The following is a 17,095-nucleotide window of genomic DNA, read 5'->3' on the forward strand; positions in this document are numbered from 1 at the left end:
GCTTTCTTGTGATTGGTTGTCCATCTTCAACATTATACGTCATATCTGTGGTGTCTGCATATGAGGAAACTGAAAACTAAATCAGAAAATGAAAATCGAAAACTTTTCGTAAAAAGATAAGTTGCTATAAAGCAATGAAAAATCATCAGGTGTTGTCACCATCACAAACATTGAATATCAAAATGAACAGGAACATCATTTGTAGTTTCCACTTTTTTTACTCATTGTCACGTAGTCTGGGCTTGAATTGAACTTTTCATATCATCAGATATAAATCTCTATATGTCACTTGTGAATGTGTCGATATAATAAAAAGAAAATCGCACGTTGGCTTGAGGCAGCACGGTGGTGTATTGGTCAGCACTGTCACCTCACAGCAAGAAGATGCTGGGTTTGAGCCCAGCAGCCGACGGGGGCCTTTCTGTGCGGAGTTTGCATGTTGTCCACGTGGGTTTCCCCCACAGTCCAAAGACATGCAGGTTAGGTTAATTGCTGACTCTAAATTGACCGTAGGTGTGAATGTGAGTGTGAATGGTTGTTTGTCTTTATGTATCAGCCCTGTGATGACCTGGCGACTTGTCCAGGGTGTACCTCGCCTCTCGCCATAGTCAGCTGGGATAGGCTCCAGCTTGCCCATGACCCTGCACAGGATAAGCGGTTACGGATAATGGATGGATGTTGGCTTGAAGATATGAAGTTGATCTTCTCGTGTTGAAAAACTCACATTTTTCATATCAAATGCATCATGGATCTGAGTGATATATTTAAATAACATTGGCTGGCTTTTTTTGGTGGTGTATCAGGTATATTCCATTCAGCTAGCATGATACTGAACAAGTCGAAGGCAAGTAGCTGAATGGAATATATCTGATATACCCCCCAAAAAAGCCAGCCAGTATTATTATTATTATTATAATACATACACATTCCTTTCGGGTGTTCAACGCGTCTTTCTCTTTCAAAATTCTCTCAAAACCCTTCCGTATTTAACAAAGCAAAGCTGGCGGCCATGTTTGTTTACAAATTGTCCCAGTCACTCGCTAGCACAGAAGTTTTACATCTGACATGTGACATCATGTTGTCTTGACACCCATGCAATATCGTAAACCATATTCAACGCTCATTCACCATTGGGTAGAGTGACGTAATACACGTAGGATAAGCGATATGCTAACAATATTGCATGCTATCAAACCAAATGAATGAAACCCGCTAGAACACGTTTTTGTTCCATTGAAAAATTGTCCTGTATGTATACAGCAATAATTCCCGATATTTCACTCCGATGGCGTCGCTCCCAGTGTTTTCCCACTGACTAGATGTGCATTGTCAAATTGGCAAACTGGTTCAAAATTTAAATTCTTGAGATTAACTTGCGTTTTGTTTTGTTTTTTTGTGGGGGGGGGTGGATGTGTCCATATAATATAGAGAACATGCATGGTGGCACAAAGATATTAAGTTCATCTTCTTGTGTTGAAAATATGCCCACCACTTGAAGATAAACTTCATAACTTTGCACAGCCATGTAATATCTTCTATGTCTTTTTTTTTTTTTTTGCTGCTAGTTAGCACTTTCGGCGGCACGGTGGTGTAGTGGTTAGCGCTGTCGCCTCACAGCAAGAAGGTCCTGGGTTCGAGCCCCGGGGCCGGCGAGGGCCTTTCTGTGTGGAGTTTGCATGTTCTCCCCGTGTCCGCGTGGGTTTCCTCCGGGTGCTCCGGTTTCCCCCACAGTCCAAAGACATGCAGGTTAGGTTAACTGGTGACTCTAAATTGACCGTAGGTGTGAATGTGAGTGTGAATGGTTGTCTGTGTCTATGTGTCAGCCCTGTGATGACCTGGCGACTTGTCCAGGGTGTACCCCGCCTTTCGCCCGTAGTCAGCTGGGATAGGCTCCAGCTCGCCTGCGACCCTGTAGAAGGATAAAGCGGCTAGAGATAATGAGATGAGATGAGTTAGCACTTTCACGTCGCAAAACATTGTCAGTTAAAATGTAATCTTAAATGTACAAAATATAAACTGCATTATTAATGAACTTGTTCCGCGTTGCTGCAGGAACACTGCTACGCATGAATATTGTGCAGCTGTTAATCTGGCTGAACTGGATTTTAAACACTCTATTAATTTATCTAAGCATTTCTTTAATGTTTAAGCATTGTCAGTTTCCTTCTCTTTATTTTCCTGTTCCTCTCAGACGTCATTTTAATCGCCTGTAAAAACAAATTTCATCCATAAATAAGTCCTCCAGGTGGTGGTGGCTGATTTAAAAATGTGCATATTATAGTACATTTATTGTCTGTACTACGTATGTAAATGTGTTTTATTCTATCCACATTCACTGGATATGAGCAACCACACGCTCTGACTGGCTACTCTACTACTAGGATATCAGCTCATATACCGTAAGTAGAGAAAAACAAAATGGCAGAGCTTGTTGCTGAACCAACCAAGGACGAAATAAAAACTCTACTTGAAAACAAAACTCCAAAAAAAGCAACAAAATATGGAATGAAAGTATTTGATGGTAAGAACGTCTCTCTTTTTTTCAAGAAGGATTATTATAACATTTTTCACAAATTCGCCGGTTTGTTTCCATTCTCAGCAGAAATGATTTTGTCGGACGTTTTGTATCAAGTTTTTATTTATCGGATTTGCAAAAAATAAAAATGCTCCGTTTCTCAAAATCCAGTGAATGTGGATAGAATAAAACAGTTATTCCACTCAATCTTGTCGTACATGGCTTATAGCCGACTTAGCGCTACGCATCTCGTCGGCTATCAGCTCATGTACGACTCGATTTCTTAGAATGACTCTTAAATATACAGCATGTATTAAAATATGCAGTTTATAAGCTGACCAAAGAATTGGACTATGTTTGACTCAGCTCTTGGCCAAAAATCCGGAGGAAAGGCTGGGATGTGGCTCTGGTGGCGCAAGCGACATAAAAGATCATGTGTTCTTTAAGGGCATCAACTTCAGGTGGTTAGAGGCTGGAATGATGGCGCCTCCTTTTGTGCCAAATGTAAGTAAGAGAAATTTTTCGTCTCTTAAACTGTGGTTAAAGTAGAGATGTAGTACTGAAGTGGTGGAAAATCCTGTCGCGAGAAGTCAATTGAACGTGCAGAATTGTCAAAGTGCAAAAAGTGAGCATAACAGAGTGTCACGACGAGTGTCACTATCAGCATGTACCGTACAGTGGTGCTTGAAAGTTTGTGAACCCTTAAGAATTTTCTAGATTTCTGATAACTTAAAACATCAGAGTTTCACACAAGTCCTAAAAGTAGATCAAGAGAATCCACTGAAGCAAACAAGACAAAAGTATATTTGGTCATTGATTTTATTAAGGAAAACGATCAAATATTACATATCTGTGAGCGGTAAAAGGATGCGAACCTTTGCTTTCACTATCTGGTGTGACCCCCTTATACAGCAATAACTGCAGCTAAATGTTTCCCCAAAAGCATCGTAGCACAAAGATCATCGTTAAATGGTAGCATGAGCAGCGCAATGAACACACTCTTTCCTAGTTAAGATGCTCTTAGGGTAGTGTCTCACTGGGCTGCGACAGCCTGCGACACAATAATTGCGATAAAATATGCAAATTAGCAACAATTTTTCACTTGGAATCGCACTGAATTGATATTCGCAAATTTTATCGCAATTGTTGTGTCTCCAACTAGTCGCAGCTCAGTGAGATACACTCGCACTTCATGTCTCACGGAAACTGACTTGAGAAGAGTTCGTGACGGCTTTGCGACACCAGCGACGCGTTTGCGGCTATTTTGAGAAATTTTGTCGCACTAATTTTTTTGAACGTGTCCAAAATTTCAGCGGCGAAGGAGCGACACTTTGCGACTCATGCGAGGAAATTGAGAAGCCCCGCGAATGTTTCAAGACACTTTTGAAACTCTCTCGTGAATGACGTTCACAATTTGTCGCAAGCTATCGCAGCCCAGTAAGATACTGGTTTTAGCGTTAAGAGGCTTTTGGGAAACCCACCACAGTCCTGCACGTTGGTCTGGAGGAATTTTATCCTATTCCTCTGTACAGAACAGAACTCTGGGATATTGGGACGTTTCCTCACATGAACTACTTGGACAACATTTTTTTTGGACTAAGGTCAGGACTTTGACTTGGGCATTCCAAAGCATGAACTTTTTTCTCTTTTTTAACCATTCTTTAGTAGAATGACTTGTGCATTTAAGCTCGTTGTCTTACAGCATGACTCACTTTCTTTGGAGATTCAGTTCACAGAAAGATGCCCTGATATTTTCCTTTAGAATTTACTGAAATAATTCAGAATTCATTGTTCCATCAAATGATGACAAGCCATCCTGGCCTGGATGCAACAAAACAGGCCCAAACCATGATACTACCACCAGCATGTTTCACATCTGGGATACGATTCTTATGCTGGAATGCCGTTTTCCTTTCTCCAAACATACCGTAACACTTCTCATTTAAACCAAAAAGTTCCATTTTGGTCTCATCCATCCACAAAACATTAATAGATGTCTGGCTTGTCCACGTGATCTTTAGCAAACCATAGATAGACAGCAATAGTAGTTCTGGAGAGCAGTGGCTTTCTCCTTGCAACTCTGTCCTGCACACCACTGCAGTCCAGTGGTCTCCTGATGACCACATGATGAATGTGGGAAAAGCTTTTAGTTGTTTAGAGGTTACCCTGTATTCCATTGTGACCTAGCGGACTATTATGCAGCTGCTCTTGGAGTGATCTTTGTTGGTCGACCACTCCTGGGGAGGGTAACGATGGTCTTGAATTTCCTCCATTTGTACACAATCTGTCTGACTGTGGATTGGTGGAGTCCAAACTCTTTAGAGATGGTTTTGTAACCTTTTCCAGCCTGATGAGCAGGCCCACCGACAGGGGGGGACAAACAGGTATGTTGTCCCGGGCCCAGGAATGGGGAGGGCCCAGAACTGGGCTCTCATGAAGTTGCGATTAAATTATTTTATTTCATTTCAAAATGTGTTGATTTGGGGGAGAAATGTGCTATATTTGCATTCAATAAATGATTTCTAGATCTTTTGCCTTTATTGTCTTTGAAAAAAGGCGTCAAGAACCCCCTACCACCCCTAATGCAAAAATGGTTTGGTCTGACTCTTTGATTAAGGGGAAAAAAACGACATCGTTCGATCATAGCGCTTCGACAATCAGCGTGCGTGCCATTTGCCAACATGCACAAGTCAGGAGCACAGAAAAGAAAAGAGAAAAAGAGAGGAAGAAACCAAGAGACTCAGGGGCTCACTGCATAAATATTTTAAAAAAGATTCAGATGATGCAGCAGGTACTAGCAAAGGCAGTGGGGCAGCTGAGCCAGGTAAGACACAGCCAACTTTTTCCAGCCCCGTAAAGTAACCCCAACCAAGGCACGCACGGCACGCAATTCATGTTACAAACGAGGGGAGAGCAAGTCACACTGAACACCATATCAAACGCACAGGGCATTGAATCATTTCATAACCACAACGGCTTAACATTGTGTTTCATATATCTGACTGTGACTGGAGGTGAGCGGGCCTTTAGTAAAATGAAGCTTATAAAAAACTACCTGCGCTCAAACATGTCACAGGAGAGGCTCAATAGGCTGGCAATGCTCTCTATAGAGCACGAACTTGTGAAAAAGCTGGACTTCAATGACCTTATTGACGACTTTGCCACAACAAAAGTCCGGCGCATTGCATTTCGCACCTGAATAGTTGCAGACTAAGGAAATGTTAAAACTGTAAAAATGTTGAAATGCTAAAATGAAATGGTTGTCGACCGGTTGAATGGTTTTTGAATACCTGTCATTTAAGGGTTGGAGTGAGTAGAGACTGGGATAAGAGAGGTGGGTGTGTGTGGGTTGGCCCCGGGGGGGGTTATTAGGGGGGGCCTATTCAGAGCATTTTGTCCCGGGCCCAGCCAAAGCTGTCAGCGGCCCTGCTGATGAGCATCAACAACGCTTTTTCTGAGGTCCTCAGAAATCTCCTTTGTTCGTGCCATGATACACCTCCACAAACATGTGTTTTGTAGATCAGACTTTGATAGATCCCTGTTCTTTAAAAAAAACAGGGTGCCCACTCACCTGATTGATTCAAAACACCTGACTCTAATTTCACCTTCAAATTAACTACTAATCTTGAAGGTTCACATGAGGGTAGCATGGTGGCGTAGTGGTCTGCACTGTCGCCTCACAGCAAGAACGTTCTGGATTCGAGCCCCGTGTCCGACAGGGTTTTTTCTGCACAGAGTTTGCACGTTCTCCCTGTGTCTGCGTGGGTTTCCCCCACAGTCCAAAGACGTGAAGTTATGTTAACCGGCTACTCCAAATTGTGAACGTGTGTGAATGGTTGTTTCCCAAGCCTGGAAAAGGGAGGGTTGTAGCAGGAAGGACATCCAGCGTAAAACCATGCTCCAATTAATGACGTGGATCAATAGGGTCCACATGGCAGTGACCCCACACATATAAGTAGGACAAGCTGGAAGGAGCAAGTGAGTGATGCAGAAATCTAGAAAATTCTAAAGGGTTCACAAACTTTCAAGCACCACTGTAATTGATTATTTTCCAACAACGGAAGAGTTCTATTCCTCTTATACCACAGTATAAGAGGAATCCTAACACTTTTCGTTAATGAACAGTAAGCAGGAGATAGCGTTACAAGTTTGCGTAAAGTGTGTATTATGGATTACGTTGATATTTTTCAACGTAGATTATTATTAATGTGCAATACATGCCCCATCCATTTTTTTAAGCCGAGGATGACTGGCTTTCTCCGTTTCCGCAGCCAAAAGCCGTGTACTGCCAAGACGTTGTAGATATTGAACAATTCTCCACAGTGAAAGGAGTCAACCTTGATGTAACAGATGAAGACTTTTACACCAAGTTCAGCACAGGCAGCATAGCCATCCCCTGGCAAAATGAGGTACTGAAACAAGTACAGAAAATATTGCTCCTTATATCAGACTCTGCTAACATTCTCTCTTTTCCGAATTGCGCAGATGATTGAGACGGGGTGCTTTAAAGACTTGAATGTATTTGCCCCCAACGGCAAAAGGACGCCAGATCTTGATCGTACAATTCAGGTTGGCCCAAGTCCTAAATCTCAAGAGAAGAAAAAGCATCAACCATCATCAAAGTCCAGGCACAACTTGATTAATAAAATCTTCAAAAGACATGTAAGGGATCTTTTTTTTTTTTAAACAATTTTATTAGGAGCACATGTACATTCATGCATCTATCCAATCACCCAATCAAGTCAAGAGCTTCAGTTAATGTTCAAATGAAACTTCAGACTCGAGGGAAAAATGGAAGCTTCGTGACTTTGACTCTTCTGGGATTTTCATGCACAACGATCTCTAGATTGATCTGAAAAGCAAAAAGCATCCAGCGAGTAGCAGTTCTCCAGCTTGAAACACCTTGTTGAGAGGTCAGAGGAGAACAGCCACACCATTTCAAGCTGACAGGAAGAACATGGTAACTCAAGTAACTACTCTTTACAACTGTGGTGAGCAGAAAAGCACTTAAAGTGCCATTCCACCATTGGATGTATTCTTTGGCATAAAATACTAAAAAACTAGACAGAGAAATCTTTTAGCTTCAAAATGATATATCAAACATAATTTTTTGACAACGACAAGTATATTAATTTTGCGACCAAAGTCACCTACCCTTTTAATTTCCGCGCGTGATGTCATCGGCAGGTTCCCCTTCTTGTGTACCACGTGACGTGGCACACATTATCAGCAATGGTGGATAGAACGCGATAAAAATAATACCAATAAATCTAGCTAAGGGGGCGGCACGGTGGTGTAGTGGCACGCTGTCGCCTCACAGCAAGAAGGTCCTGGGTTCGAGCCCCGGGGCCGGCGAGGGCCTTTCTGTGCGGAGTTTGCATGTTCTCCCCGTGTCCGCGTGGGTTTCCTCCGGGTGCTCCGGTTTCCCCCACAGTCCAAAGACATGCAGGTTAGGTTAACTGGTGACTCTAAATTGACCGTAGGTGTGAATGTGAGTGTGAATGGTTGTCTGTGTCTATGTGTCAGCCCTATGATGACCTGGCGACTTGTCCAGGGTGTACCCCGCCTTTCGCCCGTAGTCAGCTGGGATAGGCTCCAGCTTGCCTGCGACCCTGTAGAAGGATAAAGCGGCTAGAGATAATGAATGAATGAATGAATATCATTTTGAAGCTAAAAGATTTCTCTGTCTAGTCATGTTGTCATAAAATATATTGTATTTTATGCCAAAGAATACATCCAATGGTGGAATGGCACTTTAAGAACACACAGTGTATCAAACTTTGTGGTGGATGGACTGCAACAGAAGAGCAGGAATCTGAAGCTATAGTAGGGACAGGTTCACCAAAAGTGGACAGCTGAAAATTGGGGAGAGAAAGAAAAAAAAAAAAAACCCAGGCGATGTTTTTGTGGTCTTTCCCGAAACAGTCCAGGCTGGCGAACCTGTGCCTGCTGTAGCCTCAGATTCCTGTTCTTGTGTGACAGGAGTGGAACCTGATGTGGTCTTCTGCTCTTGTAGCCTGTCAAGGCTCAATGTGTTCAGAATTGATCTGCTTTTCTGCTCGCCACAGTTGTAAAAAGTGGTTATTTCAGTTACCATAGCCTTCCTGTCAACTCCAAGAAGTCTGGCCATTCTCAAGCTCCTGGTCTTTATGCATTGCTCTGCTCCTGCCACACCATTGGCTGATTGGAAAACTGCATGAATGTTCCAAAAGTGTGTGTGTGTGTGGGGGGGGGGGAATAAATAAATAAATAAATAAATAAATAAAGTGAACGCATGCTACATTTTCCTAGTAATCCATCCATACCAGATGATGTATCCGTTCACACTGGATTCTGTTTTTCAGCATCATAAGGAATCCACAGAGAAGAAGACCACCAGACCATCAAGGAAGGGTTACGATGAGCTTCAAATGAACTTATTAGACCCCGAGTATGATTCCTTGTAAATACATGCAAAGTCTCTGACTGGAAGTTTCGACAGAGATGTAATAAAAGGTTTGTGTCGCTGAAAGGACTAGTTCCAAGATTTAACTAGGATTTAAACTAGCAGGCTTGGTGCTGACGTTTTACGGATCATCGTTACAGTATGAGGAAGTAAATATGTGCCTTACTTTATGATTTCTTTAACATTTTTTTCATTTGTTTTATACTGTTACATAAAATATGACTGAAAATCAGTGAAACCATTTTGTGCATTATTCAATCAGCTCTTATAATAAAAAAACACACTGCTACCACCAAAAGACTGAAATTTTAGAATATTTATCTTTATTAAAACAAGCTTCAGTATAAAACAAGGCTTAGAGATACAGAAATAAAATAGTCATACTTTACACCTAGGTGAACAACTGTTGAATTTATTAAGGAAGAATTAAAATAAACAAGAAAGCAAGGCTTAAAAAAAAAAAGACATCTGACTAAATCTATGGCCTGTTCTTTCTGGTGTCAGATATTCAGCAGAGGATTTGTTGGTGTTTGACGAGTATAAAGCCAACTATATCCACCGGACAAGTGTAAAAAAAAAAAAAAACGCAAATGGCACACAAAACGTTTTGTAATTTACTACAACTCTCATTGTTGATGTAATACAATTTCTCCATGTTTGATGATACACACAAGCAGTATTCTAACTCGCATAGGCTTTTGTGTCAACAATATAGATTCAGTATCGCGGTTTAACAGTGAAATAACCGACCTCGCGTCTCACTCATTAGAACTTTCCGAGCCTTACAGTTCTCTTTAACTTGCGTACTTGGCACAACCACGAGATTCACTTACGACTGAAAATGGAAGAGACTCCATGTAAAGTTGTGATTTGATGTTTAGAAGTGTATTAGCTCCACGAGTAAGGTGTTGGGTTTCGCATTAAAGGAATGTTCTAGCGTTTTCCAACCAAATTTCTACATAACGCATCAGTTATGCACGTGCATAACATACATGGACAAGAACTGAACCGTTTCATTGTACTAAGAAAAAAATTACAACTCACTTAGCACAATTGTTGGAGGGAACAGTAAGCAAATATTTATGCATAACGCTACATGGGTGGTTCTCCACTATAGTTGCAAATTGGTGTCACCTCACTTAACAAGTATTCTGAGACCAGGCCTTTAAATAAAATCAGGGTGTCTGTGTTCATATTGATTATAAAAATTAATTGATATTAAATTTTATCCACTCAAATATAATAGTGTTGGTAGAATTTTTCACTGGAAGTACCCAAGGGGGTCCAAAATGCGTGTCTCATGCATCCCAGAAGGAAAATAAACCCTTGCTGAAAAATATTTATTGGTGTTATTTTGTGTCACCCATTTAAATACGATCAATATTGTCCATGCAGCATGAAGAAAAGCACATTTTGAAAATATTTCCAATACTAGTCAGAAATTTTCCCGCCAAGAAATTGATTTTTGGTGTCCCAAGTAATTAAGTCAGTACACTAACAGTACTAACTAGAGACCCCTGGGGAAAACGGACAGAACTATTCTAATGAGATGACTGCAGTGCATTGTGGGAATCCCACAAGTTCAAGGGAGGGAAACACTGAATTTCATATTGTGGTAGTTTTCCAGCATTGTTCAGGTTTGTATGGCAATTTTTAACAGAATTTATAATAGCAGTCAATACACTAACACTTCTAGAATGATGCAGGCCCAGCTTTGTCATGAAAACATGTTTGTGCCATGAATGTGAGTTAGAAGACCTTTCAACTAGACTACAATGCACAGGCATCATATACACATCTGCACCCTGGTGACCAGATGATGAACTATTTGTCCATACACTAACAGTCCATACACTAACACCGGGGTCTGTTTGTGTACTGACCGATTTGATAGGATGACAGTTTGATGTCTCTCGATCCCTTTTGTTAACCTACTAGTATATAGGCCTATACCTAGTACATGTATCCTACCAGGATATCTTTAAAGGTTTTCTGATTAGGCCTAGTCAATTTCTGAGAGTGTCCCCGTCACCAGAAATTCCAAGAACTCTAGGCACATGATGATTCCTACATCTACATGGACCCAACTAGTTTAAAAAAAAAAAAATCACCCAGATTTGGTGTAGTGATTGGGACATTTATCCAGCGCCTGGTGTAGTCATGAATTTGGACATTGTTTGGATTGACTAAAATGTCAAAAGCACGGGCAAATTTAGAAAAGTGAGGAAATGTTAATTAGGCTACTTTATAACTGGTGTCATGAAATGTTGCCTTAGGTTCTTATATGTTTTGTTCCTAATTTTGTTAACACATGGTTAATGTTGTTGCCATTTTTGAGGTCAATTTCTGAGAGTGTCCCCGTCACCAGAAATTCCAAGAACTCTAGGCACATGATGATTCCTACATCTACATGGACCCAACTAGTAAAAAAAAAAAAAAAAAAAAAATCACCCAGATTTGGTGTAGTGATTGGGACATTTATCCAGCGCCTGGTGTAGTCATGAATTTGGACATTGTTTGGATTGACTAAAATGTCAAAAGCATGGGCAAATTTAGAAAAGTGAGGAAATGTTAATTAGGCTACTTTATAATTGGTGTCATGAAATGTTGCCTTAGGTTCTTATATGTTTTGTTCCTAATTTTAACACATGGTTAATGTTGTTGCCATTTTTGAGGTTCAAAAATTAAATCTATTACTGTTCTGCTCGGGCGGCACGGTGGTGTAGTGGTTAGCGCTGTCGCCTCACAGCAAGAAGGTCCTGGGTTCGAGCCCCGGGGCAGGCGAGGGCCTTTCTGTGCGGAGTTTGCATGTTCTCTCCGTGTCCGCGTGGGTTTCCTCCGGGTGCTCCGGTTTCCCCCACAGTCCAAAGACATGCAGGTTAGGTTAACTGGTGACTCTAAATTGACCGTAGGTGTGAATGTGAATGGTTGTCTGTGTCTATGTGTCAGCCCTGTGATGACCTGGCGACTTGTCCAGGGTGTACCCCGCCTTTCGCCCGTAGTCAGCTGGGATAGGCTCCAGCTTGCCTGCGACCCTGTAGAAGGATAAAGCGGCTACAGATAATGAGATGAGACTGTTCTGCTCAAATAATCAACTTCGTTGTCTTATTTTTGAACATGTCAGTACACAAACATGCTGTCAGTACACAAACGCTGCACCCTTTTAATACATACATTTATTGTTCTATTGTGATAAATATACATTTTCAAATAGAATTATTTATAAGGTGGCCCAGATTTGTAATTGGGGTCAATTACATTTTGATTTTGGTCAGAGATTATGAATTTATTAGGCATTTCAGAGACCTGTTTGTGTACTGACAGACAAGGGCAACCTTGACCTTTGCCATATCGAGCAATAAGAAGATACTTTGATAAAACTCCAAAATTGGCTACCAGAATTCTGCCTTATGAACTTATCAGTTTGCTCAAGGTCCATATCCCAATTTGCAACTATAGTGGAGAACCACCCACTTCTTTCTTTAACGTTATATAGAATTGGTCATCCTCTATAGACGGGACTATCTGCAAAACCCGCAAGTAACCGGAAATTGCAATCACTTGATTATTTTCTAACAACAGCACATCTTGAACTATGTTTTCCCCAGTCCTTTTATACAAACAGGAATCGGAGGACTAACATTTTTTTATTTATAAATGAACAGCATTATACTTTTAACTTAAAAGACTATTTGTAGCTACATTTAAATTTTAAGCAACATTCGCAAAACATTACAGCAACTATAAACAGTCCTTTGTTCGACAGTCTTTCTGGTGAAGTCAATGACAAAAAGAAAGGGGGGGGGAGAAAAGGATAGAAAGAAAAAAAAAACCCACAAATGTTACTGAGAACCTGCAAATCTGTCCATTTAAGGATAAATGAGTTTTCCATTCTTTTCTTAGTACCAGGAAACGTATCAGAACTGTCTGTGTTAAATCAGCCACGTGCTACAGATCCGGTAGATAGACATCCCGTTTAAAAAAAAGCCCTTCCTTTAATGTGTGTAGCTGAAGAAAGCAGCGTTTAACCTTCCCACGGAGGGCTGCGCCTGCCGTCAACCTCCGTCTCCACGTGGTAAAGGATGTCTGCTAGAGAATGTTCGATCACTGCACCCCAGCCCATATCACTCATCTGAACACAACAAAACAGGTTCAGAAAACTCTTATTAATAATCTACAGCCCACCATGTACGAAGGTATTTAAAATGTACTCACTGGCTGAAACTTGACGTCCTTTGGCGAGTGTTTGAAATGTGGGCCAAAATTAACTGATACCTGCAGAAAGACAAGCAAACTGTTAAAACAACTGCCAGTGCCGCCACCTAGAGTTTCTCATGTTGAATTGCAAATAAATCTGGAGCCTTTTTTTTTTTTTTTATAAAGCAAAACCTTATTCTACCTAAACCTGTGTTTAAGGGTGCTTTCACACCTGGTCCCCTTTAAAGGAACCGGACTCAGTCCTCTTTAAGTGGACCAAAAAGTGGACCAACAGAAAAAGAACTCAGTTCTTTTTGTGTTCACACTGAATTTATTACAAAGAGGACTGGGTTCTCTTTCTGGTCCAGTTAAGCTTTGATGGGGCCTCAGTCCTCTTTCTGTTCACACCAGGTCCTCTAGAGCCCTCAGACCCCCAGTGCACGGAATTCTGGGTAATTTTCTCTTGAATCAAAATGTCTGCTGCCATGCTTGCCCTGCTGTATTCTTTGATCAAAATAGTGCGGATTTTTTATTTATATATATATATATATATATATATATATATATATATATATATATATATATATATGAGTGATTCCACGCTTATGGGTACTGAAATGGGGACATGAACTTATTCACCTAAAACCATTTCTTTTTTTACCATCAGGTCACAAAGCATGTAATCTTTAATGAATGATATGTTAAAAGATAACTTTAATTTTCTGAGATGTAATAAAAACATATTTATATGCCAAAGTCAAGCCTATGAGTTCCAAAATGATGTCTGTTACGATTGTCCATCTCGCGTCTGTTACAAATTAATTACAATCTAGCTATATACCATGTTAATCTTATTGAAAGAATGTGTATGTTTATTCTACTACACATGTTTATTCATTATATTTGCTAAAACATCACCTTCCTATGTTTCAAAAAGTAATTCTACATTGTTAAAATTGAGAATATATATGTCCACAACACTTCTGTTACGTTCTGACTTTGGCATATAAATATGTTTTTATTACATCTCAGAAAATTAAAGTTATCTTTTAACATATCATTCATTAAAGATTACATGTTTTGTGACCTGATGGTAAAAAAAAGAAATGGCTTTAGGTGAATTTTTAAAAATAAGTTCATGTCCCCATTTCAGTACCCATAAGCGTGGAACCGTACCGTTGATTTTTAGCGAACCGTACTGAGACCACCTCCTGAGGTGGTCTCAGTTCGGTTCGCTTTAAAGGGGTCTGGGTACGGTTGGAGTGTTCACATATGCGCAAAAAATGCTGAGTCATCGATCTGAGCTCAGTTAGATGGCTGAAAGGGACCAAGTGTAAAAACACCCTAAGGGTAGTATCTCACTGGGCTGCGACAGCCTGCGACTAGTTGGAGACAACAATTGCGATAAAATATGCGAATTAGCGTCAATTTTCACTTGGAATCACACTGAATTGATATTCGCATATTTTATCGCAATTGTTGTGTCTCCAACTAGTCGCAGCTCAGTGAGATACACTCGCACTTCATGTCTCACGGAAACTGACTTGAGAAGGGTTCGTGACGGCTTTGTGACACCAGCGACGCATTTGCGGCTATTGAGAGAAATTTTGTCGCACAAATTTTCTGAACATGTTCAAAATTTCAGCGACGAAGGAGCGACACTTTGCGACTCATGGGAGGAAATTGAAAAGCCCCACGAATGTTTCAAGACACTTTTGAAACTCTCGCGAATGACGTTCGCAATTTATTGCAGCCCAGTGAGAAAGGAAAAAAAAAAAAAAAAGGGAGGCATGAGAACTAGTCAGCAATTGGCGAACATTTCAGCTAGGAGTTGTGTCGCTTTCCTGTCTCACTGCATCACAAAAAGATATTCAAGAACTCCAAAGTGGCATAACAGATCGCACGTTCAAACGGCCAATCCCAGCGATGCCACGACAACCTGCAGCCAGAAGCCATCTCTGTGTCTGAAATCACTCCCTATATAGCGAGTTCGCCATTTGTAGTGCTTTCCGAATGTACAGAGAGGATTATTACACCCTATATAGTGGACTCAAAGTATCCCACAATGCATCATGAAAAGTAGTGTACAACCGATGGTCACTAACCAAGCCATATTATACCATCATGCACTGCGGTCAAGCTTTTAAGTGTGTTGGGGATGAATAGACGGAGAAAGAAACGCATTATAAACGGACATTCAAGTACAATTAAAAATAGTAAGAGAAGAGAAAATAAGCCAAGACGGATAAAATACAAGAATTAAAAAAAAAAGTGCAGAGCGAGGAATTCATCAAAAGCCTCAAATTTGACTTAATAAAAGGCAGCGGCAAAGAACTAAGTATTCAGCCTTGATTTAAAAGAACTGAAAAATGCAGCAGACACAAAGTACTCTGTATTTATTAATGTGGGAAATACGCTCTATCATTTTTTTTTTCACGGTCCAGTTTCCATCAAATCCTGCACTCTGATTGGCTGGCGAGTGGGTCCATATCCTACAGTACGGACCCCAGTTACGGACCTCTGGCGACTCGCTCGTTCACAACAACATAGTAGCAATTTTTGTCAACATTTATCTTTTTTATAAGATTTATTTATAAGATTATCAAAAATCTTACAAATCTTTGCCAGCATTTCTCAGGAGAATAGCATTAATTTTACATCATGGATAGCGATAACTACAGTGTTTACAGAGAACGTGAGTTTTACTACCCTGAGGAAGAAGAAATAAAAAACATTTCAGGAGAAAGCTAAAAACCTCTAACTGTTGCTGACGAAGCGCAAAAACATGGCTGAATCCTGAATGACTCAATTTTGTATAAATAGGGGACTACATAGGCAGCAAAATGTAGTTTTTTTCCTGCCATGGAAGTGCACTTGTATACCGAGGAGGAAGCAATTTGCATTACAGCCATGAATAAGGATTCAAAATGGCGGCTCGGCTCGCCTCGGTTTTCCCTTTTAGGCGCTCTCGTTTTCTGTTAGAATTTGGTAAAGGAAAAAAAAAAAGTATTATTTACCAGCTTAAGGTCGGTCCGTATGGTGAAATGCCGTGAACTCGGCCTCGAGTACTTTCAAGACCTCGGTCACGTATTTCACGATACGGACCTCCCAGCTGGTAAATAAAAATTTTTTTCGGGGTCCAAATCCTGCGCTCTGATTGTCTGGCGAGCAGGTCCATATCCTACAGTACGGACCCCAGTTACGGACCTCTGGCGACTCGCTCGTTCACAACAACAAACATAGTAGCATTTTGTCAACATTTATCTTTTTTTATAAGCTTTATTTATAAGATTATCAAAAATCTTACAAATTTTTGCCAGCATTTCTCAGGAGAATAGCATTCATTTTACAGCATGGATAGCGATAACGACAGTCTTCACAGCGAAAGCGAAGAAATAAAACAAGACATTTTAGGAGAAAGCTAAAACCTGTAATTTGCTAACACCGAGCAAAAACATGGCTGAATGACTCCTATTTGTATATATAGAGGACTACATAGACAGCAAAATTTAGTTTTTCCCCCTGCCATGGAAGTGCACTTATATACCGAAGTGAAAGCCATTTGCATTACAGCCGTGAATGAGGATTCAAAATGGCGGCTCGGCTCACCTTGGTTTTCCCTTTCGGGCGCTCTCGTTTTCTGTTAGAATTTGGTAAAGAAAAAAATTAATATTATTTACCAGCTTAAGGTCGGTCCATATGGTGAAATACCGCGACCTCGGCCTTGAATACTGACCTCGGCCCAGAGAGCTTCGGTCAGTACTTTCAAGACCTCGGTCACGGTATTTCACGATACGGACCTCCTAGCTGGTAAATAACATTTATTTATTATTTTGAAAATCCACCAGCCGACTGATCTGGCACATTTTAATTGTGCGACAGTAATGACACAAAGAACAGCGCGACGGAGTAGTGTCCGAAAGAGTTCTCATTTTACC

At 40.6% G+C, this 17,095-nt stretch overlaps 2 protein-coding genes across 3 annotated transcripts in view; one reads left to right on the forward strand and one right to left on the reverse strand.

Annotated features, from left to right (window-relative positions):
* Nucleotides 1–9,192, forward strand: part of grk5 (G protein-coupled receptor kinase 5) — a 35,827-nt gene extending 26,635 nt beyond the window's left edge. For both annotated transcript variants that reach the window (XM_060908565.1, XM_060908566.1), the window contains exons 13-16: nt 2,882–3,019; nt 6,787–6,924; nt 7,001–7,177; nt 8,860–9,192. In XM_060908565.1, the coding sequence (XP_060764548.1) occupies nt 2,882–3,019; nt 6,787–6,924; nt 7,001–7,177; nt 8,860–8,961 (555 nt within the window). In that variant the 3' untranslated portion in view covers nt 8,962–9,192. The remainder of the gene's footprint in view (nt 1–2,881; nt 3,020–6,786; nt 6,925–7,000; nt 7,178–8,859) is intronic.
* A 69-nt stretch (nt 9,193–9,261) lies between these two features.
* Nucleotides 9,262–17,095, reverse strand: part of ash2l (ash2 like, histone lysine methyltransferase complex subunit) — a 38,320-nt gene continuing 30,486 nt past the window's right edge. Inside the window, exons 16-17 of the mRNA XM_060908567.1 lie at nt 13,176–13,235; nt 9,262–13,092 (exon numbers count right to left, since the gene is read on the reverse strand). Of these exons, the coding sequence (XP_060764550.1) occupies nt 12,985–13,092; nt 13,176–13,235 (168 nt within the window). The 3' untranslated portion in view covers nt 9,262–12,984. The remainder of the gene's footprint in view (nt 13,093–13,175; nt 13,236–17,095) is intronic.

Source organism: Neoarius graeffei, chromosome 25 (assembly GCF_027579695.1).
Source record: "Neoarius graeffei isolate fNeoGra1 chromosome 25, fNeoGra1.pri, whole genome shotgun sequence".
NCBI classification, from domain to species: Eukaryota; Metazoa; Chordata; class Actinopteri; order Siluriformes; family Ariidae; genus Neoarius; species Neoarius graeffei.